This window comes from Meleagris gallopavo, chromosome 3 (genome assembly GCF_905368555.1).
Source record: "Meleagris gallopavo chromosome 3, MGAL_WU_HG_1.1, whole genome shotgun sequence".
Classification (NCBI taxonomy): Eukaryota; Metazoa; Chordata; class Aves; order Galliformes; family Phasianidae; genus Meleagris; species Meleagris gallopavo.
In genome coordinates this window covers 13,807,475-13,830,493 of record NC_139406.1, presented here as the reverse complement: position 1 = coordinate 13,830,493, position 23,019 = coordinate 13,807,475, and the positions used below count along the sequence as shown (strand labels likewise).

Below are 23,019 nucleotides of genomic sequence, written 5' to 3'. Positions count from 1 at the left end.
ATGACTACCAGTACATTTAATGCTTTGAAGCATGAATTTCTCTTTCGGAAAAGCCTTATTTTTCCAAAAGATCTGGCTCAGGCAACAAGTTTTCTCTGTACATTTTTATTTCGTCTTCTGTTTCCTTAGAGTCAGCTACTATAACCTCAGCCTGAGCAAAATGTTTCTTGTTCTCTCCACATCCTGTTTGCATACTGAGCATCAAATCCTCATTTCAGAGGTGTCTGGTGTGGCATGAGCTGCAAGTCTATCTCTGGTGAAAGTGAGGTGGGATATTGAGGGGTGTGCTGAGCTACCTTTGTGTCTTACCCTGCCCTCGGGTCGCACTGGAGATGTGCTGTATCAGAAGTGTATGCAGATCTCACCATTCCTTCTCTCTCTAAATCTTCTTTTTTCTTTGCATGTCTTGAGATAGTTTTTGTCCTCTCTCCACTGAGGGAACTTGAACAAAGCTTTATGTACAGAAGTCTAAAAAATTACATGTTTGGAATTCAGTAGTATTTGCTTTGCTAAAGAATGCTAAAGCTTCACTGCGTATTAGAGTTCATATTTCCTGATTAAAAAGTGGGCACAAAGGCTGAAGTACATCAGAGTTTACCGTTCACTTAGTGCCCTACATAGTTACACATCCACAGGCAAAACAGCTACTAATCAGACCTTTTAGAGCCACCAAACCCACTTTTTGTCTTTATTACGAAACTAAGATTTGGTCAACTGAGGTCAAGTTGTGCACTTAACACAGCTTCCATTATAGTCAGTGAACTCTGTAACAGAGAGTAAAGTCAAAATATAAACAGAGAACATTTCTACAGCAGCTCTGGGCTGGGATTAACTTGGATCACCTAGTCTTCTGCTTTTAATGAAATTCTCTCTCTTGTATTTTCTTGTTTGGAAGAGAGTCCAAAGTTATCTCATGCTAATTTAGTTAGGCAGTGCCCTCCAGGGATGTCACAGGCCTCTGTGACCTCTCCAGAGAGACTCAGTAAAGGGATGAGGAGAATTAAACATTCCTGAGAAATTGCAAAGCAGCAGCCCCCAGAGATTTTGCATTGAAACTAGCTCCAGACTAGCTGCCAGAGACCCAAGTCACCTTTTCAGCACTTCCTTGACATGTCTCCACTTGTCCCATCTGGCTTGATTCAGGGGGTCAGCGTGGGGACTGAGGAGAGGTGGCAGCTAGAAAGAGCAGGGTTTGAGGGAGGTCCGACTGCGGCGGTCCTGAGCTTTAGATGTGCCTGTGGGACATGCAGCTAGCTGGTTTTATTTCCTTCTTTCCCGGTCCTTTCAAATTCTTTGGTCTTTTTCTTTGTGCTGGAAAGGAGAAGCATGCTAAGTGATGAAGTTTAATAAGAAGTTTAGTAATTATTTCACCATTTGATGCAATGGTTTGTTTCTTGCCTGGGTTTATGACCACCTCTTGGGCCTGATCCAGAAAACAGTGCAATCTCAGAGAGCTGCTTATATTACTGTGGCGTGGCCCTGACTTTCCTTTCTTGTGCATCTACTGCCAGGCTGTAGGAGTCCATGAAATGACTCTCTTGTGAAGTCAGGATCAGGCAGAGTTGGCAGGATAAAGCTCCTTTCTGTGGGGAAAGAGCCAAAGAGCTTATTTTCAGGTTTCCCTCAATTATTGTGCAATGGGGAAAAAAAGGTAAATTTGCTGAAGGTTAGACAAGACAGAAAAAGACAGAATGTTAGCACTGTGACTTGCTTGCTAGTATTTTGATCTCCTGAGCAGTTATCTCACTTCTTTTACACCACAAGTGAAATGTGCAGTATCTGAAAAAGTGGCTATTTAATTGAATTGTGGAATTGTAATCCAGCAGTCATTTCTGCATGTTCTCATCCATAGGTTTCTTTACCCCTTTATTTCACTTCTTAATTAGTTTTGATTCCCACTTCTAGAGGGAAAAATAGTTTTATTTTTTATAAAAGCATGGATAAAGGCATCTAATTAATTAAGAAATAATGCATTTCATCGTAAAATGCCTGTGTTGCCCTTAACTTTCTTACAGCACTCTGATCATATAAATATCACCACTCCAGCTTCACAGACAGCAAAATTTAGGACATAAGGTTAAATGCTTTAATCAGAGCTACAGAGACAATCATTGTCCCTGCTGAGGTTAGGGCTAGAGATAGTCTTGCTCATCATTCGCTTTGACCAAACCGAAACTAGCAAACAGGCTGGACCTAAAGCTGAACCAGTGAAGTACAGCTATTAAAATATAAATATGTTCAGAGCAGAAAATGGTGTTCATTTTCTGCCCCAGCCTGAAATACCTTTCAGCAGTGGAGTTATAAATCTTTGAAACGAGGAGAAAAAAAGAGAGTGGAGACTTGCACATGGAAACAGGCACATAACAGATGATAATGTCGTTGTGGCGATAAATCTGTTTTGTTCTGTAATGACTCATGCCTGTGCCACTGTTATTCGCCCAAGAACAGACTTCTGGCCTCGCCAAGTCACTTGTGGGAATGTTGTTTCTGGTGTCTGGCCCACGGAGGCTATTGCAGCCCTAGCAGCAGCCTACCTAGCAAGGAGCCTCCTTCATACCCACTGAGGAGGGAGGGTCCTTGCTCTGTCTGGATGCTATAGGAGTGATGACTTCTGACGTGCCTCTAGAGCAGATTTATTGCAAGTGAAAGCCGAAGTGTGATAATGCTACTGGGGTATTCTGTAATAATATGGTAAAACACTTGTCAGCACTTCATCTCAGGCAGTGAAAGTCAATTGTATATGCTACACAGAGACAGATAAAAAACATAAGTATGCTTAAAACTTCATATGGTTTGCATTTTTACTAACAGCTCTCCTGACTCTCGTATAAGACAGGTTTTAATTTTGTTTTGGGTAAGTGGATGTGCTTACAGTCTCACACCCACAATTCCATGGCTTTAAATAGAATCGCTCCCAGGGTGCATGAAAGAACACATGCTGTTATGTGAAGGATTTATCCAGGATGCCAGAACTGTATTTATTGCTGGGAACAAACTGAATAAAATTTTCTGTTCCATTTTGACACTAGCCCACGGAGAGCAGCCGTATCTCCAGTTTTAATGCAGACCCTTCCCATTCCCTGACTTAGGATTCAGTGTGATTAACAGCCATTGCAGAAGCAGCCATTACTAATAATGGTGGAATTAGAGTGACCAGAGCAACCCGAGGGAAGGTCAGTGTGAAGTGCCCAGCAAATGTATTTTGAGCATGCTTGAACAAAAACTTCCCGTTGTCTTTCGACATCTGCGCTGCACAGCCAGACATCTAAAATACATTCCTTACTTTCTGGGATCATTTTACCATTGACTTTTTCTAGCAGAAGTTCCCATGCCCCAGTCTGAGATGGCACAGGCTGTCAGCTGGGGTCCAACCCACAGTCTTGAACAGTACCACTGCCACCATGGCCACGGATCTGAGAGATGCATGCGTTTCTGTGTCCGAAGGCTTGGGTAAAAACCACCAGGCTCATTGCATAAGCTGTAGGATCATGTGGTGGTGGGTTTGGGTACTCTTGGCCTAAAATTGAACTTGTGACATGGGGTAAAAATGAAAAGAAATCCCTCTGTATTGCATTATTATATCCCTGAGGCATCAAGGTTGTGCTCTTGTCTCTGTGCTCAACCTGGAGAATACAGCATGAAATTCCAAAGTGTTGTCACCTGTTCTGATAAAGGAGATGGAAACTTCCACGGAATCGGGAGTGAGACTATTTCAGCATCTTGATGCTTTTTGAGGTTTATTTTCTGCTTTTCATAGTTAATAGAACACCACTGGATTTGTATTTTTACCATTGCCATAGATTTAACTTAAATGTGAAAAACTTCTGCTTCCAACTCCAGTGGACTGAAAACTGGAGTGAAATTGGAAAGTAAAAAGCATCAGTGATATGCTAAAGGTAGCACACTCTTTATTTGCATAGATTGTTCTGACAGTGGCAACTCTGATTTTATAAGAACCCAATGAATAGTAAACATTTTCCTCAGCACGAGAAAATTAACAGTTCAAGCTAACTGTTTTAGAATATTGTTCAGAAGTGCATCATCGTTAGGATACTGGTAGCAGTCTGAGGAGAAAACATCTTACTATTCAAAAGCATGACATTAGAGTTCTGGAAATTTGGAGGAAATGCAGATTATGAGAGAGGATTTGGATTTGCTTCTCCCCCTGTATTTCTTTAACAAAACAAACAGAAAAACCCGCATACATTTTATTGCCGCGCTCTTGTTTTGTTACCTATACTAGCTACTATAAAGGCTTGTTCTTCTTCCTTCCCAATTGCACCCTCAAATATGTATAAACATTGTGAAGTGCTGATTTACTATCTCTAATCCTATCTGCCTGTGCTCTGGCAGCTCCCTGAGGCTCTCAGTGCCTTCCTACAGCAATACGAGCGGTTTAACCCTGCCAGGGCCCACTCCTGATAGGCACCAGGCAGATCCCTGCAGGCCCTCGCATCTCGAGTGCAGATGCCAGCAAGCTGAAGGAGTGCTCGTCACCAGTGAGAGGTAGAGAAATGGAGGTTGGGAGAGAGAAACTCGTCACCAGAATCACACTACAGATCAACAGTGTCTCTGAGTGCGCTGAGATCTGCAGCACTTTGAACTGTATATTGTGCAGCTCCTCTGACCGTCTTTCAAAGAAAGCACCTCAGCTTGCGCTTAGCTGTAGGTGTCTGTGCACTCCAGGAAGGCAACAGAAGGCAAACAGGTGTCAGAAGCATGACTTGAGATCTTTTTATAGTCAAATATTGCACTGTAAACATATTGTGATCAATATCTACCCTGCGATCACTATTTTGGGGCTGATCATTTGGCTACAGTAAACACGCCGGCGCTTGACTTGAAAGCCTCGTCTGTTTTCTTGTGGTTAGATCATGGCCCCAACCAGGATCCTGGCATGGATCCCTAAGGCTGCTCTACCCTCACCGCAACCTGGGTACAACCCTTTACTTTAGCGGTGAGTAATCCTGTCAGATGGGAGTGCTGCTTTGTGAAGAGGCATTTTGTCTTTCATTCATATAAAAATAGCAGGGAAAATTAATTCTGGAAGGAAAAAAGGGAGGGGGAACTGGGTCAAATATCTTTTAGAATTGTCTGCTAGGTGGAGCCTGGGAAACGTGTACTTGTTCTGTCGTTTTGTCTAGGTAATACAAGTTTGAGTGCTTCTAACTCACACATACTTTCAAATTTATCTCATTTTTCTCTGTTTAGCTTTGAGTTCCTTTCCTTTTTTGATTCGACAGAATTTAAAGCACCCCTTCGTTAACAATTGTGACGATATCCTCCAAAATTAAAATGAAAGAAACAGAGCGTATATGCATCCTTTCTGTATCTTTTCATTTAAATTAGTTTGTGTCACGCGTGTCACTTTCAATTTAACCATTTGAAGAATAAACAAACCATTGTGGACCTAAAAAAATCTGTTCAAAATTTTTTGGCAGGAAGAAAAAGTAGTATTAATTTTCGTCGTTGGTGAGGTTTCCCAACAAACAGCTTTGCTGTTTCTTTTTGCCTCCAGCTAGCAACTAAAGATCAGCTGTAAAACTGTATACAAATATTTCCATGTACTTAAAGGACAATATTTTGACACTGAGTGACACAAGCAAAAAAAAAAAAAAAAAAGAGGAAAAAAAAAGAAAAAAAGGACGGCATAGTTTTTGGTAACACAATGAGATCTTTGTATTCAGCTGTTCACCTGAGGTGCATATGGGAGACATCGTGCTGTCCTAGTAGAGCAGGCTGACCTTTGAAGTTTATCTGAATTATAATTCTTGTGGTTTTTATTAATAAAACCGCCTGCAAAAGTTTCATAAGGCCTCACTGATTTCTGTAAAACAATTGGGCTATCTGCTTACAAGAGAAAAGTTAGACAGTATTTCCTAGTATTTCCTACAGATGTGAGGGCTTTTGTTTCAGAAGACATTGATATTGTTTTCATTCAAGATGCTCCACAAAGATTATCAGGTGTTTTATTATCTTAGTAACTTTATAATTGTTGGATTATTATCTTTAGATATATCAGCCATACCCTTTTAACTTGAAAGAAAGAAATTGTGGAACTGAACACAGTTGAACTCAGAACAGGTTCACATCAACAGCCAAACTGTGCAATTTGGCTCAATCAGCAAGCAGGCTTCAGACCATCTCTGGGTCAATTTATCACCTGCAACTTCTAACATCTATGAGAATGTTTATAAAATGAGTTGTGATATATTATATCTGTAACTATAGCCCAGGAGTCTTCCAGTGTGTATATCAGTAAAAACATTTAGGTTGGTTTGTTTGCTTGTTTGTTTATTCTCTTGAGATTTCGAATATAAATTTCTCATTATTTTTTTTTAATCAAATGAGGCGTTTTTGTTCTTATAGGAAAATGTTTTCATCTTTAATCTGTTCTCATTTTGTACCTTTGAGTCGTTGATATAGACATCTGTCTCCTCTCTGAATGAAGCAGCTGCTGTGTCGTAAGCGCTCAGTGTCTCCTCTTCCTGAGTAGAATGGACATCGCTGAGGGAAAGCTTTGTATACAGCAGTTGAAGTCCTTGTGTTTAGCATTACACTCTTGAAGAAGCAGTGTATCAAAATGTATTTAAACTGATGAGACCTGATAGATATTTCAGTGGTGTTCAGAGGAGATTTTTCATGAATTGAGGCTCTCTGAGCAAGACATCTTGCACTGATGCTTTGATTATTGGTGATCTAAGAATGCAGGATGGTTGCTTATCAGGGAGAGGAAAAGTCGTGCATCCTGCATCCCTAAACATCACTCTTGTTGCTATGATAGGCATCGATCCCAGTTGTGAACCTTGCTTTATCTTTCAAGTGCAAACTATTAATCTTGTAGTAAGGTTCTTGTTTGTTGGGTGTGCAACATTATTTTTCTAACTAAACACAAAGAGTTGTATTTCAGGAAAAAGAGCATAGGAATACATTGATTGTGCATACTCCCATATCCTTGCTGCCACTGGCTTCTTGGGAGTATCAGCATGCCTGGCAGCACATCCTTGTGGTTTTCTTTGGCAGGAATCTTCATGCCTCGCTTGCCTTATAATACTGTCAGAAACAAGCACTAAAGCAACAGTCATTACTTAGACTGAACTCCCATTGTGGTAGGGAGCAGGGAATCATGCCCGATGGTTTTGTGTTGACTTTCAGACAGAATCTTTTCACTTTGCTTCCACCAGAAGAGCTTTTTTTTGCTGCACTCGAGCTTCTTTACTGCTTTTCAGCCATGTGTGCTATGCCCCTATTGTGTGCCAAATATGTGTAAGGATACTTTTTCAGCATGTTGAGTATTATGTGCACGTATCACCATCTTTTTTGTATAATCTCCTTATATAACATGCTCTCATGCTTACCAGGTACACCCAGTACACACCTAGCCTTTTAACAGTTGCAGAATTCAATCAGTTGTGGGTGAGTCATCCAGCATAGCACTTCTTCCTTCCCCACCCTTCCAAAAGTAAATAAATAGATAAACTGGAAGTCAGTGAGGGTTCAGAGCTCTGAGTTTGTGTCCCCAGTCTCACTTTTCCAAGGCACAGACATCAATTGTGGTCATTTTTGTAGCAGCTTGAGAAACCACAGTCAGTCAGCTGGGCTGTGTCAGGAGGAGCTGGGCGATGCCATTTGGGACTACTTCACATCCAGGCAGGCAGGAAGTGTGTGGGTATGACATCTCCCCATGTCACACTGCACAGAACACGCTGAGCAACTTCTTTCCGTGCCAGAGCAATTGAGCTGGGACAATGCAGAGAGAGAGGTGATAAAATAGCCTTGTCCCTTGTGGCATAGAGGGAGTAGTCCCTCATGATGCATGCAGGAACAGCAGTTGTGCCAGGCCTTTGTGCTCACCATATGGGGAGAAGGTTCTCCTTGCTGCCACATCCATCATGCTTTGGCCCAGACCATTCAATTCTCCTTCTCAGTGGTGACCTCAGCAGGATAGCTAGGTTTGGGATCACTGGAGAGTACCATATCCAACCCACCAAATTCCTCTGCCCACTTCTAGACAATAGAGTATGGAATACTATAAAGGCAGAATTTCTATAAATGGTGATAATATACTCTTGGGTCTCCCTGGGTGGTAATGTTTTCTGACTTAGTCAGAAATTGCTCCTTAATTGTTGACAGCCTTGAGGTAACCCATGCCCTATGCAAGTGATAAGTAAGTAGAGCTAGACATTCACCAGTCACTGCTGTTTTGTCTCTGCTACACACAGACAATGCACCCTGCATCAGGCTGCAACTATCTATTCCATCTCCTGAAGTAAACGTTTCTGATTTGGTTTGAGTTTTTGTATGCGTATGAGAAATACAAGGAAGTCAGAAGTTTTCTGCATAATACTTAAAAGTATGTGTGAAGTATTTTTTTGACATTATAGGACTTGGAAAAAATGCTGGGTAGCAGCACAAGGCAATAATAATTGCACCAACAGGAATATTTTCCACTGATCACATTGTGTCTCTGAATGTGTATCACATTCAGTCATATCTGTTTTGGGTCTGCCGCGAGCTGGGATCTTCTCAGCTTCACTCCTTCTCTTGAAAAATCAACTTTTATTTCGAGAGCAGAAATCATCAGTTATACTTTAAATCCTCAGTGTTGAATTTGTATTTCTTTTTTCTCTTAAATGGACAGATACCTGATTACTGATCCCTTTTTAACAATACACAGTACTAGAGCAGACAGTGAAAGAAAAGTATCAAATAAATAGAGTTAAACATAACCTCAACTAACAAGTCTTTGTTATCCATGGATGACAGCCCAGTTAATAAATGTTTTCTCACTGCAGTGCTGGACTGGAAGTTAATATTGAAACACGGCTTCAACATACTCCAGATGCTCAGGACAAGCAGACCCATCTCAACCATAATGGCAGTGGCATGCACAGCATGTATCTATAGGAGGGTTGCTTAGTCCGGACTGGGTTTCTCCCTTTGCTAGCCCAAGTGCAAATGCTGTGTAAGCTAAGAAATTTGGGCGGAAAAAGACTGGTTCATATTTTGAATATGTTACTTGAAAACAGTGCTTAGCGCTGGCAGGGGCTTATATGCAGAAAAGGAAAGAAGAAAAGATGAAAGAGGAAAGGTTTTGGCAGAAGTTGTAGTTCAGGCATGCAGAATAGATACACTAGTCCATATAATCATAAAAGTGTGTCCGCTTGCAAGACTTGCTATGTATCTCTGCAGTTGGCTTTCTGTCTTTAAATGTAAATGACATAGCATTGCCTTTAGACTTTGTGAGTCACTAGACCAGAGCCAAGAAGAGTTCAAATATGAAAAATATGTTTTGCTACATTTGCCATTAAAGGAACAGTATCATTTAAAGAGATCCAAAGCCTGAATTGTTTCCATCGTAATTTTCTCCTTTTTTCAGCATTTGCCGACATTTTGTTAACTGAATGAAGCTAAAAATTGAGGCCGAGGTGGCAACACTTCTTAACTTGCCATCAAGCCATCCAGAAATGCCTTCGTAGAGAAATACAGGAAAATCCGTGATTTTCCATTTCTGCACCACAAAAATTCCTAAAATATCCGACCTTGTGGTGGTTAAAAGATAGCCAAGAGCCAAAGCTGGGCAGTGTTTTTATCCCAGTTCAGCCGTGTCATGGGTCATGTGGTTCAGCATGTGAACAGGAAGGTGAGAATGGGTGAACTTTTGCCTCAGTCGTGCAGTCCATCAGAGAATAAATGGACCAAATCACTCCGCAGCTGTATAAGGAGGTGAATGGCTGAATACCTCTCACACAGAGTCCTTTGTGTTCTGGACATGATCTAGCATTATGATGGGACGCGCTAGGCTGAGGTTTTGTAGCAATTACTAACCCATTATCACGCTAGAACATGAGATCATTTATCTTCTAATTCAGAGTGTCACCTGTTCTTCATTTACCAGTCAATAACCATTAATTACTTTCAGTGGAAATTTAAACAAAGCTTTTCCCCTCTGTTAAAACCAGTAAGCCATTCAGTAATGACAAATAAACCTGGAGCTGTATCTCCCCCTTTCCTCTCATTCTCAGCCTGGAGTCTGGTACAATATGAACTCTTGGAGGAAATGCCTAGGAATTGATAGGTCAAGGGCCTTTATTAGTCTGGTAGGGGGGAAGCACATTCCTGGCACTTACTGTAGGGAAAATGTACGGCTACTGCTTGCACACGAGTTTCTCATTGGTTACACAGGCTCTACCTGTGGAAAATAAGATTTGAATGCAGAGTTCGATCAAAAATATTTCAATCCTCTAACTTGTCTTTGCGTTTTTTACAAAGTGTTCATGGAGACCCATTCAAAACAACGGCATTTTGTTGCCTTCCTTAAAGCAAACAGCTATCACTTGCTCTGTGATTTTAAGCACGTTCATTTCTTTCATACCTGATTTTGACTGAGGTAATTGTAAGCGCCAACAGTTACGAGTGCCAGAAAAAATAAAAAGAACCAGCAGCAATAGATTCTCAATTAATCATTAATCTAAACATTCTTTCCTGGTAGGAAAAGAAGCAAAAATTGCTTTTAGCAACTGTATCTGTATTTGATCGTTGCTAAGTTGGCCTTGCAGTTCAAGTTTTTTTTCTAGGACAGTGATTGCTTGCTATTTGAATTGGAGACAAGAGTCGATACATCTACATGTATGAAACCTGGCAGGACCCATTGTCAGAGGCTGTTTTTCGGTTTCTGTTTTGTAGCTGTCTCCTTCAACGCGTTGCGTGTGTTTGAGTAAAAAGGGGCAAGGTTCCAACACTATTTAGTATTGTTAGACAAAATTAACGTTAAATATTTGAAGTACTCACTGGATTGTAGAATGTCTCAGCAGAAGCGCCTGTACTAAAACTGCGTCCAATGAATTACAATATTAAGATGTTAAAAAGCAGAAGTATAGACAAATGTTATCAAAAGTCCCATCCTTCTTCTCCTTAGACATATTAATACTGTTTTATGGACGTGCATTCTAAATAGGATATCTTTGTGCCAGTTTGGTATATTAGGTCCTACGTGGCATGTGAGGTGGGGGGGATTTTTCTTATCAGTAAGTGGGATTTGGTTGTTACATCTCTGTCAGTTGTGCTGTGTACATCCTCAGGAAAAAAAAAAGGAGCAGGTCTTGAATTCATTATGCACAGCAAACATCCCCTAAAATCAGGAGGAGAATCACTATAAATGTTGACTCTGACTGGCTGTCGTGGAAATCCTTATTCACCCAAACAGTGCCTTTGCATACAAGGAAGCTTCGTTGTTTTCCAGGCTGCTTAATATAAACCAGTCTGTGAAATCAGGGACTAGGGTAGCAGAACCAGAACTACCAATTACGTATTTAAAATATTCCTTTTGCCTTCCTATAATGTTGTTACCATTGTGAATCTTGCAAGTTTGTCCAGTCATGATGAAACAGGCGTTGGCGATTTAGGACGACCTCTCAGATCAGCAGGGAAACCCCAATGTTCCAAGAAAGCTAATAGGAGAGATACGAGTTAAGACATCTCCTCCCCACAAGAGGAGTTTCATCAGCCAGTCGGGTATTTCTGCGTCATTGGCTAGGATGTTCAGCCCTGGAAAGGAAAAATAAAGTTGCTGCCATTGTCCTGCCCAGCAGGTCATATCCCTGAAGCACAATTAATGTCAAGGACTTACACAGCAGTTGCTCAAAACCCGTCCTGCCCTGCACATTCAAAAAGCAGAAAGGTTCAAAAGGAACATGTTAATAAAATCTTGTCAAAACTTTGGAAGATGCATAAAATAATAACTGAGAAGAAAAATGACTTGCAAATAGAACCATTTAAGTGGAATGCGTTGCCTTGCTAAGCTGGACACTTGATTTATCGAGGGGTGCGGGGGGGGCAGAATTGAGTATTTCAGGTGGTATTTACAAAGAGAAACTGAGCTGTCCCAAAGCTTTTATTAATCTGATTTGCAGAGTATCCACTACCATCAAGGGACCTACTAAAGTTGTTTTCTTTAAAGCTGATGTGAAAAGGTCAATGCAAATAGCGTTGTGGATTACACTGTGAGAAGATGACAGTCCTTTTTACCATATGGCGAGAAAGTTGAATTATTTTGTTTTCCTCTTCTGGTTATTTATTAAATGAGGATCATGCCATACAGGTATTCCCTTTTCCTTTCTAAAGGAAATGAAGTGTTTAGATCATTTTGATTGATCTAAAGTAATAATTATTCTGTCTGCCTCCAGGTCCTAGGCAGTCATCTAATGGTTAGAGCAGTGTCAGAAAACTGAAATGTACCTGTTGTGACACCTCAGACAAGCCACATGTGTCCTCATGTACCACATTTTCCATCTGCTTGCCTGCTTTCTTGTTGATTTAGCTGGCCATCTAAACAATGGTGCTCATCTGTGTGGGAGAGAGACAGTCATGGGAAGTAAAGATCCCTCTGAAAAATACCAAAATGTTGGTAAACCCGTAAAGTTGTGCTTCAAAAGCCGTTGTGATCTTTGTCACTCTCCAAAAGGTTCTCTGAAAGAGAACTGTTAATGGTTGTCTCATTGTTCTATCTGTGTTTTTTGTATTCTTCTGCCAGAAGAAAAATTTTCAGTTGCAGCCCCATAATATGTTATATTTAACACATATTCAGCAGGAAAAACAGGCTAATTTGGTAAAATACAGTGTTGACTATTATTAGTTACTTTTCTAATTACTTATTTGTAATTAAAATCCCTATTTAGCCAAAACAAACAAGGCAGAAGAAAGAAGCGGAAGGACTCCTGTCGTGATTCAGAGTTTGGCATCGTTCTATGACAAACAGACAACAGTGCTTTGGATGGAAACATTATAAAATTTTGTTCTCTTCCCCCATATCTGTCTCAATGCATGCAGTGTTTTAAGTAAATGAATCCATGCTCTTAAGCGCTAAAGCAAGCCTCAGAGTTCAAAAGTAAACATATTAAAGTCTCCCCTGAAAAAATCCCTGCTGTGAAACAAATTGAAAATCAAATATAGCATTGTTTTCCGTAATAAGAAATAATTGAACTCTTTTCAAAGTTGCACTGAACTGGTTAATAGCCTCCAAGTTAGGAAAGTGCTAATTTCCCAAGCTGGGAGTGTGCATGTGTGTGTTATCTTCAAATCAAAAATGCAGCAATATAATATCGTGTACCAAAGAGGCCACTTACATTTGCACTGAATCTGTCTGTTTGTTTTCCCGCAGGCCATGTGGCTGATGCTGCAAACGGATGAGCCAGAGGACTTTGTCATTGCCACTGGGGAGGTCCATAGCATCCGTGAATTTGTGGAGAAGTCATTTAAGCACATTGGAAAAACCATTGTGTAAGTATGAACGTGAGATAGTAGCCACAGGCTGAACTTTTCGAGCTTTTTTGCACCGCGTGAGTTACAGAGCATTGTTTCTATACACTTCTTTTTTTCCTCTCACTTTCTACTTCTGTAACATGAGAGTTTCAAGACATAAACGTCTGCCACAGTGGGTGCTGATCCAGTGCTGATCATGAGAAAAAACTATAGGAGGATATATCTTCCTTTTTATTTCTGAATCTTCACGTTCTGTTCATACATTTCCCTCCCTGTTTCTGCCCAGTTCTTCATTTTGTGTTCCCACACCCCAGATATCTCCACAGTTCTGCTCTTACTCTCTGCAGGTGTCACCTGCTGATGCTAGTCCTTCCACGCTACAGCCATATAACAAGGGTTATGTAGCAGCTCACTCTGCATTCCTATTAGCTCTGCCCTTACCAAGCCATAAAAATGTTGAGCAGTGGGTGCAGAATGTTTACAATGCATATTCCACATAGTTTGATTGAAAAGACAAAATTCCTTCTCAAGGCCATATAATAAAATCAGGATGGCTTGGTGAGCGCTTTCCGTAATTTATATTTTTATTGTTTATTATTTTTTCAATTTCCCTCCTTCTGTATCTTCTCTGGGCCCCATGCATCAACATACCAATCTCAGCTGGAAAAGGGAGAGGAAAGCCACAGGCTCTTCCATGACGCTAGCGCCAGGGCTGTTCCTCAGGCCATCAAAGTCACTTGTGCAGCTGGTGAACTTTTGACAGGGCCAATAAGTTTTACTTGGGAACAAAAACTTGACAAATTCAATAAATATGCAGAAGTGCACAGATATATACAGTATTATTTGAACAGTCATTGTGTGGCTGGGGAGGTAATAACATTTTCTCCTCAATAACTTTTTAGTCTGTTTTCAATTTTTGGCATCAACTTCCAGGAAAAAAAAACCCTTTGATAGGGGGAAAGACTGTATGAGTAGAATTTCTAGCCCAAAAGCTCGATTTTGGGAAAAAGTTTATCTTGATATTTTTAACAACCCTTCACTGTGAGAAGTCCCTTTGTGATCACACGTTGTCCCGTATTCCTCAACAGTAGTAGTGAGGTTTGACAGGACAAAAGGGTAGCAGCAGTTCTAGTATGCTTTCCCTTTCCTCTTTTTCCTCTTTTTCTGTATTTTTGCCTCTCGTGTTTATAAGCTAATTCTCCCTAGCAAGCATTGAAGTTAATATAATATATATGCACTTACTCTATATAAATAAGAATTCTTGTGATATCAAGAATTGCCCGTCCAATGTTAAATTAATTTTTTAATATTTATTTAAGAATTAATATTTGTGTAACTACTTTATTGTTGTTATTATTATTATTATTATTACGTAAAATAAGAAACTGAAGCTTATCAGTGCCATCAGTGCCTAGCCGGATATCTTTTTTGCAGATATTCTCATCACCACAGTTTCTTTTTATGCCAATACATTTAACTATTAGTTTAAAATTAAGTTCCCTGCTCTGTATTTGGCCAGAGAAATCTCAGCATGTACCAAGGATGAAAAACCAGCATATGTCCTTCAGGAAGCAAACCTATGAGAAAACGAAATAAAAAATTAAAAAAAAAAACAAAACCTACTACTCAAATACAAGTGAAAGTATTTATGAACAGCTTCTATTATAGAGGATCCTAAAGGCTTATTTTAGATTTAGCTGGTCCTAGCACACTTTTTATTGATTTTTTACTCACATATGGTTTCATGTGGTGGGCTGCATATCGTTCATAGTGGTGATTAGTAGATTCAGTGTTTGGACTGAATTAATCAGTCCTAAGTTTCACTCTTGGGGAAACTGTACAATATTACTGCAGCTGATGAGGTAGGGCAGGTATTCTGTGTGTACAAAGGCTTATTCACATATATATTTTTTTTAATTAATAAAAGTAATTTTCCAAGTTGCATGAGAATCCACATGACATCTAGTGACGTCAATTTTTTGGAGCCTAAGTGTCTAATCACTTTAAAAATGGAACTTTGACTGCTAATCACCACAGTTCTTTTGAAGTATTTCTTACTGTGAATATATTATCAACTTCTTAAGTCATTCATGGGTGGTGTGAAAATAGCTGTACACATGGGGACTGAGGGGACGTTTTAGGTGCCAGTAATAATTTTGTTGCTGATTATTTTGAGACTAATGTAAATCTGGTCATTTTAGCCTAGCCAAATAAACCAGCTGTTCATTCTCTGTGCTCCTGGGGTGGGATAGTGTCGCAGCTGGCCTACTACTCATCCTGTAGCCATCATTCATCTTTCAAACTGCACCAAATGTTAAAGCATTTTTGAGGACTTGGGAAGTTTTGTTAAGAGCTCCACATCATTTGTGTAGGTATCAGCCCAGTCCATGCTTTTACAGAAGGCGTGCATGCACTCCTTACCTTCGCTGTCCTCTTGGCTGGACGGCTGGTAACCTCTCACATTCCTTGATACCGCCAAGGGCTTTCTACTCCCACCTCCTCCATTTTGAATATATCTTCTTATATCTTCTTCAGGGAGTAGCTGGCAGCAAAGTCTTCCCATTTAGTGTTGTGGGTCCCCATTGGTGAGTCCCGTTGATTTGTTTCCTTGCAATTTATAATGAGGCATCTAAGAACAGTGCACCAGAGTTCTAAATGAACATACAGGCATGGCTCCTTTCCTCTTATCTCCCTTCTTGAAAGTTTGGTTGTGCTGTTTCAGGGTAGTTGCTTGTTTTTGTTTTTTTTTTTTGTTTGTTTTTTTTTTTTTTTTTTGGTTTTGGGTTTGGGTTTGTTTTTTTTTGTTTGTTTGTTTGTTTTCAATCCCCAAAACTTACCTGGGAAGTTTCCATCAGCCTTTTTCACAATATTCCTATACCTTTAAAATCAAACGGCACTTTTCAGAATTAACGGAATGATGGAGCAAATAGCCAAAAATAATGAAGGGATAAGCAGCAATTGGCAGAGCCCATAACCTGAAAACACCTGGCATGTGTGAAGGGGCTCTTAACCTTCCCTACTCTGTTCTTTAGCAGGAATTGTTGCATCTCAGCTGTCAAAACTTAATACTGCTGTAGAGAACAGGAAGAAAATCATTCCTAGTTGCCACATCAACCAACTAAAAATATATTTTTTTAAGGTTTTTTGTCTTCCAAACAATTCACATTGACTTCTACAACTGAATATCCAGGGCAGCCTGAAAAGTCTTTCCAAAAAGATAGCATAATACTCTGTCATAATCAGTCATTAGCTTATGTCAGGACTGTATCTTATCACCAAAATGAGAGATGAGAAACTTTTCCATATTTTTTGAGTAAGGAAATGTACAGCTGCAGTAAGACTGACTGATTGCCCTCTGAAATTGACTCTGAAGTGTACACTGAGGTTTATCTTACACTGTATGTTTTTTTCTTCTAACATCATTTTTCAAGGGAGAAATTTAAAATTATATTTATATAATCCTTGTATCATTCAAATCCAGTCCTTTGTACTAACAGGAAAGCCTCAGAGCTACAAATATTTCCCCCCTGTAAGGGTTACAGTTTTTTTCTTTTACTTTCCCTGCTACTTACTACTAATTAAGTAGTACTTGGGGGAAACACTTCCCGCCTATAATTTGAACTACAGCAGGGTAAATGAAACAGGCAAATGCTTGTCTTGACTAATTTTCTGTCATTAATCTTATTAAATTAGAACAGGATTGCAAAGATAGCCCGAAACCACTACAGCATTCATAGTTCTTTGCAGAATGCTACAAAGGCTGCTGTCTGCAATGTGGGGGAAAAAAAAAAGTTTGAGCACTGGAAAGATTTATTGTGTTTTTTATTAATATAAAAATACATTCACATTTGTTACAGAAATATTCGTTGCTTCCAGGATCAAAATTAATTCATGAAAAATGAATATTTTATGCCAGTCATTTGGCTCTAAACACGAATTTTATCTTGGCTTACATGCCAGTTGGTCTTCTTTAAAAAAGATCACCCCAAAAAGAAGAAGTTTGTAAGGTCTAATGAGGTGAACTACTAGCAGAGGCAGCAAAAAGATGAACTGAGGGAGAAGGGGATTCTCTTTCTTTTTTTCCCAACCTTAAAATGGAACATATGGTGGCAGAAATGCATGAGGTTTGAAATACTGCGAAAAGAATGGAAAGCCAACAATGTGCTGGTCATGGTGGAAGACAAGCCATCAAAAGCCATCATCAAAGCAACTGCTGTCCTCTAGTCTGCCTTTTGCCCACCAAACACTGCTGTCTGACCGGTGATGTGCATTGTATTTTGCAGTGCTCAGATAGGGAAGAAGGGAGCAGAATCTCAAAAGTAAATTAGAGACATTTCAAGCAGCGATAGGGGAAAGGAGCCCAGCCAGGCCAGTGAAGAATGCTGGCCTGAGTGGACTCACAAACAAGGTCTTCACTTAAGACAGTACCACTTTTCTTGCTGTTCTCACAGTAGAAAATATCGCATTGTGAAGCACTTAACCCAACGCAGCCAGAGGATTAACTTTTCCAACTGAGCTGACTAATTTACTTTCCTATTGATACAAGCTTTTATCTGTTGGCACATCTAGTAACTGTTCCAGTGCTCAGATTTGAAGATTGTAACAATTTAATTATCTGATTTCCTAGATCTTGAGGTGTGAGAGTTTCTCTTGTGGGAAGACAGGGTGAGAATTAAGTGTGGTATTCCGTAAGAAATTCTGTATCTTTTCCCCAAATGGGATGAAAATAACTCTCACAAATGCAGTTTAGAAAAGCGTCTGATTTCAAGTCAGCAGGAATGTTTTGTTTCTCTTGTAGTTTTCTATTAAAGAAAGATTAACGTAAAAAGAATTTTTAAAGCCATTCTGAAAGAAAATATAAAATCTTTTCCTTCTGAAGGTGTCAAAACTTCATCCTTCAATTTTATTAATACATTTTTCTTGCAAGTTGTCAATAGCATAACTTATTTGAAACTACAACTTTTCTTTCCAGAATGTTTTGATTTACACAGAAGCATTAGTATTCTTTTAGAAAACATTTTCCTGTGAACACAAACCTTCTTAAAAGGAAGCATTATCACCAACTTTCACATTTTTCAGCTTGAAAAGATTTCCAACAGACTGAAAAAAAAAATGAAATCAGGAAAAAAAAAAAAAAAAGGCTGTACTGAAGTTGCAGAATGTGGGGAGTCATGATTTAGGTTTTTGCAACTTGAGCTTGGCAACGCTGGAAGTTTAATACCAACAATTGTTTGTTTTAGTTGTGTTCCTTTAGTGAAAAATTTGAAGGCCTCATTCATCACAGCTCTTGAGCAAATGTGTGAGTGCTTCCCTGTGTGATACCATACTTATTCTTTTGATCCAAGCAGAAGGGAGCAGCTAAGCAATCGCTGAATCCTTAAATGTTTTGTTGTATCTAAGTTTGAGATAGTAGCAAAGGAACATACTATGAGTCATATTTTAAATCTCCCTACAAGAAATTACTTGCAAGACAAGACATCCATGGTCTGTCTTGTATGATGCCAATTTTGCTGTTTATAAAGCATCAAGACAGAACTGCTCTGGCTAATCATGTGTATTGTCAGTCAGGTCACAAATCTCTGAAGTCCACACGAGTGATACCTACATTAGCTTTGGAGAGTAAGCAAAATCTTCCTAAAAATATTAAGTAATATTTCAAATATGAAAATGTTTTCTACTAATATAATCTTTTATTTTTAAGGAGTATAAGATAGGATTTTTTTTTTCGCATAAACAGTTTGGGATAATGATTTGCAATATTTAGTGAAGTTTCATTAGTTCTTTACCTCTCCATAAAGGTTAAGCGAGGGGATGAAATGCATACGTGAGTTGAGTGTCTATGCTTCTGTGGAAAGTTTCAGTTATACTTGATTTCTCGGCCACCTCAAAAATACCGACACTTTGCCTTGTTCATTACTCAGTTACAGCCATTTGGACCACTTGGTCCTTTGTGGTGCTATTCCTTCGCCCCCTGATTATAAGGACTCTCCGGGGTCACTCCCTTCTCTCCTCCCACCCCACTCATCCTCAGGAGATCCTCTGTACCCATAGATGTTTTTATAGCTTGAAGCTTGATGTCTTACAGAACGGTAATGAGAAATGGAAAATAATTGAAATCTCCACAGTCAAAGAGGGAAGGGAACAGCTGATGAAAAGTATTATAGCAGTAGTGATTTGCAGATACAAAATTAGCTTTAAATTTAATGGAAATCCAAAGTGCAAAAGTTCTTGAGTTCTATGCAAACTTATGTGGCTGCTGATAGGTGTGCAGCTCCCCAGCTCTGGGCTGGCAGTGATCTCGCTGTAGAGGCTCATTGCCTTCAGGCTCCAGGACCAACCTTCTGTCAAATGCCTACAGCTGCCTGAAAGCTCTGGGCTCCACCACCAGCTGGGATCCGCTCCCCAGCCTCCTTGAATTTAGCCCAACCCTGATGAGACAAACTTCCTTTAATTCTGGTCCCATTGCATTTCTCCCAAAGTACACAAGGCTGTTTTCTTGCCCACTTGGAGCAGACAACTCAGTAGTCCATGTGGCTGGAGCTATCTAAAACCACAACAATGTGAGGATTCCCCATGCTTCTTCGACCTCACTCATGCTTCAGCATAGTCTGGCATTACATTTCCCAGATAATTCTGACTGCAACTTGGCTACAAATTAAGGGATGTGTTGGTGGGTTTTTTCCCCTTTTCTAAAAAGAGGAGAGGGGGAACTGCTCAACTAACTGGATGTCTTGCTCCTGGTGTCAGGTTGGCTCAGCATTATCCTTTTATCATCAGTATGGTGTCCCAGCTGTGAGCACAGAGGTGCCAGGAGTAATTAAAACTGTTGCTATTGAGTTCTACTTTGTTCACGATGAGAAGCACTTTTTTCCCTGTGAACTTTTCACATTGCTGGGCTGAACAAAATGGGTGGAGTTTTCTTCTGAAGTTATTTCTATTGTTATGTAACTTTGATAGTGACAGTAAATGAGTCTCTACTGGCTCAGTTGAGCCTTCTGGAGACTGTTGGGTGTTAAATGGAGTTCTCTGCTCAGTGACCTCCAACAGCAACTGATGTCTCCTGATCTAAGCACTTCCTGTTGTTTTACTGGTGACGGTTAGTTTTCTATTAAGCTCATTTGAGTCCTGCACACTTTTACCCTCTGCCCTTTAAAGGGAGGGACTAATGTTAGTTTTGGCTTCTGAATGGAAACTTTACAGTGCAGGCTTCAAACAGAGCAATGGTGAAAGAGAAAGAAAGAAAAATTAAATTATAAATCATCTTTAGTGTCATGGCAAGACTATCTATAGCCAACTTTACCGTGGCTATTATCTATTGGAAATTATTTTGATATTAAGTGTTTGCAATCATCCTACAGGCTTTGCTTGACATCCAAAAGGCATGAGTTTTGCTTTAAAAAGTGGTGGGATTTAAAAACTAGTAATAATGCATATTTGGTATTTCCTTCTGCCTTTTGGTGTTTTAACCTTCATGGGTACACAGAGGTCACATTTGCAAACTCTCTTCCATGGCCCTTGGGGCTAGAAACTCAAAAATGAAGGCTGAAATTGTCAAAGAATTCAATTCTTCTGGGAGCCTGGAGGAGAGAACAGGGGAGCAAAGGAAAATCAAATCTGTGACAAAATCCCAAGGACTGGTGGCACAATTAGTAAGAGAAAGGCAAGGGGCAATTGTCTTTCATTGATGGTGACTGAAGCTGAATAGTCTAAATCACAGTGCTGAATCATATTATATATATTTTACTTGAATACAAAATATAGAGAATTTCATCACTGGTTTTGTGCTGGGCTGGCTCAGAGTCCCATGGTATACTCAGAGGCAAAAAAATGAGCTGAGGATAGGGCTTCAGTCATTACTCTGTATTCTGTACGTTCAGTGAAATGGTTTTGAGGTATCAGTGTATGTTCCTAAATGTTTAATCCAAAACATTTGTTTTGGGAGGGAGCATTGTCCTCAGGCTTCCTGGCTTCAGTCTGCCCCTTCAAAGGCAGAGCTACTCACCCATCAAACCGTGCCTCTTTGGCTGCCCAAAATTTTTGCCCAGAACAGTTGCTAGCCAAGTAGTCCAATATGCAACCAGATCTCATAAATTACAGCAAGTTTCAGGCTGTTCAACACATACGAAAATAATTTAGACAAAGGAGCTGACTGTAATCTCTCAGGTATTGAGTACTGTTTACGGTACATGTATGTGAAATGCCATGTTGAGCTAAGACCGAAAATTCAAGAATTGTTTTTGTTTTGCTTTTCCTGGTTAGACAAAAATTAGATTATGCAGCTTAATGCTATTCAAACAGAGCTTCTCTTCCATAAAATTAACAGATTAAGGTGCTCCTGAAACTGCTGGCCAAAATACAAGAATTAAAAATATTTTAAGAACCATTTTAAACAACTTTGAACCAATACATAAATGAAAAGGTTCACTGTCATATTTATTTGAAGATACATGAAACGTTCTAAAATTGGGAAGTTTTATTTTCCCTTCACATTATGTGTTTAATTTGGAAGTCCTGTATTTTAGACCTTCCACTGATTCAAAAACCAAAACAAAGAGACTTCAAAAGCCATTGTTGCTACATTCAAGTCTAAACTCTGCCTTTGTTCCTGTAGCTAATGAGTTTATACTGTCCTGCAGGGAGAATTGACACCAGCCTCAAGTAAATGAAAGCAGGCCAAATGTTGGTAAGATCAGAGCACTAAAGTAATTATGGGTTGATTAAATGTTTATCTTCTTTACAGGTGGGAAGGAAAGAATGAAAATGAAGTTGGGCGATGCAAAGAGACTGGCAAGATTCATGTGACAGTCAATCACAAGTACTACAGACCAACTGAAGTGGTAAGAAAATGTCCTCTCTTAGCTTTGCAAATGAATAATCCAATCACTCAGCCAATAAATTGCTGCATTTGGCCAGCAGTCTGTGAAAACGGCTTAATTGCACTCCTACTGCTAGCTTTTAGAGCTCTAAATTAGCCTGCTTGCTGGCCCCCTCACAGCCAGCTACCTGGGAGCAAGCAGCACTGCAAGAGGCAGCAGTCTGGCTGCCCTGCCATGGACATGCTGCTCTGCCTCTGTCACCTTCTCTGAGTGGCAGAGGGGAGGCTTAGCAGGGTGATGTCACCCATGGGAAACAAAACAAAGTGCAGAACAACTTCTTGTTCCTTTTGGTCCTGAATTCATATGTGGTCAGCTCTCCTCTGGCTACCAGATGGGAAAGCAGAAGAAGGAGGGCACTAATTGGTTTGATTTTTGAAGTTCTTCCTTCCATGTCTTCATGACAATGTCTCAGTTCCATCCAGTGTTTATGCATTGCTCGGCTTAAATCTTGGCAATGAGCTCATCACAGAAGTGCAAGCATAGTTTTGTGTTTTGCTTTCTTGAGTACTTTGTGGGGTCCTATTTAGTAAACCCTCATTCACAGAACACATCTTCGCTCCCAGGAGTGACTCTGACTCAGTGAAGTCTGATAGGTGTGCTCCAATTACCCACTGAGCCTCCTAGGAGAGGAAAAAAAAGAGTACTGCCAACTTGAGCAGGATGGTGGCAGCCTACAGGATGGAGCCTGATTTCTGAACATGGTGGCACTGATTATGTGATGTGGGTGTGCCCAGGAGAGGATGTTCTCCTCTCCCGAGGAGGGGACATTGGCCCTGCCGGTGCTGATGCAGCATCTCCTGTCAGTCAGCCTGTTTGAAAGTGCTGGCTTCAGCTTTGTGATAGAGCAAAGTATGCCGAGCACGTTTGTCTTGAGACAGATTGC

General features: G+C 40.0%; 1 protein-coding gene across 2 annotated transcripts in view; it reads left to right on the top strand.

Annotated features, from left to right (window-relative positions):
• GMDS (GDP-mannose 4,6-dehydratase) overlaps positions 1-23,019 on the top strand; it is a 393,306-nt gene that overhangs the window by 298,692 nt on the left and 71,595 nt on the right. For both annotated transcript variants that reach the window (XM_085220296.1, XM_085220298.1), the window contains exons 8-9: positions 13,160-13,278; positions 22,001-22,097. In XM_085220296.1, the coding sequence (XP_085076422.1) occupies positions 13,160-13,278; positions 22,001-22,097 (216 nt within the window). The remainder of the gene's footprint in view (positions 1-13,159; positions 13,279-22,000; positions 22,098-23,019) is intronic.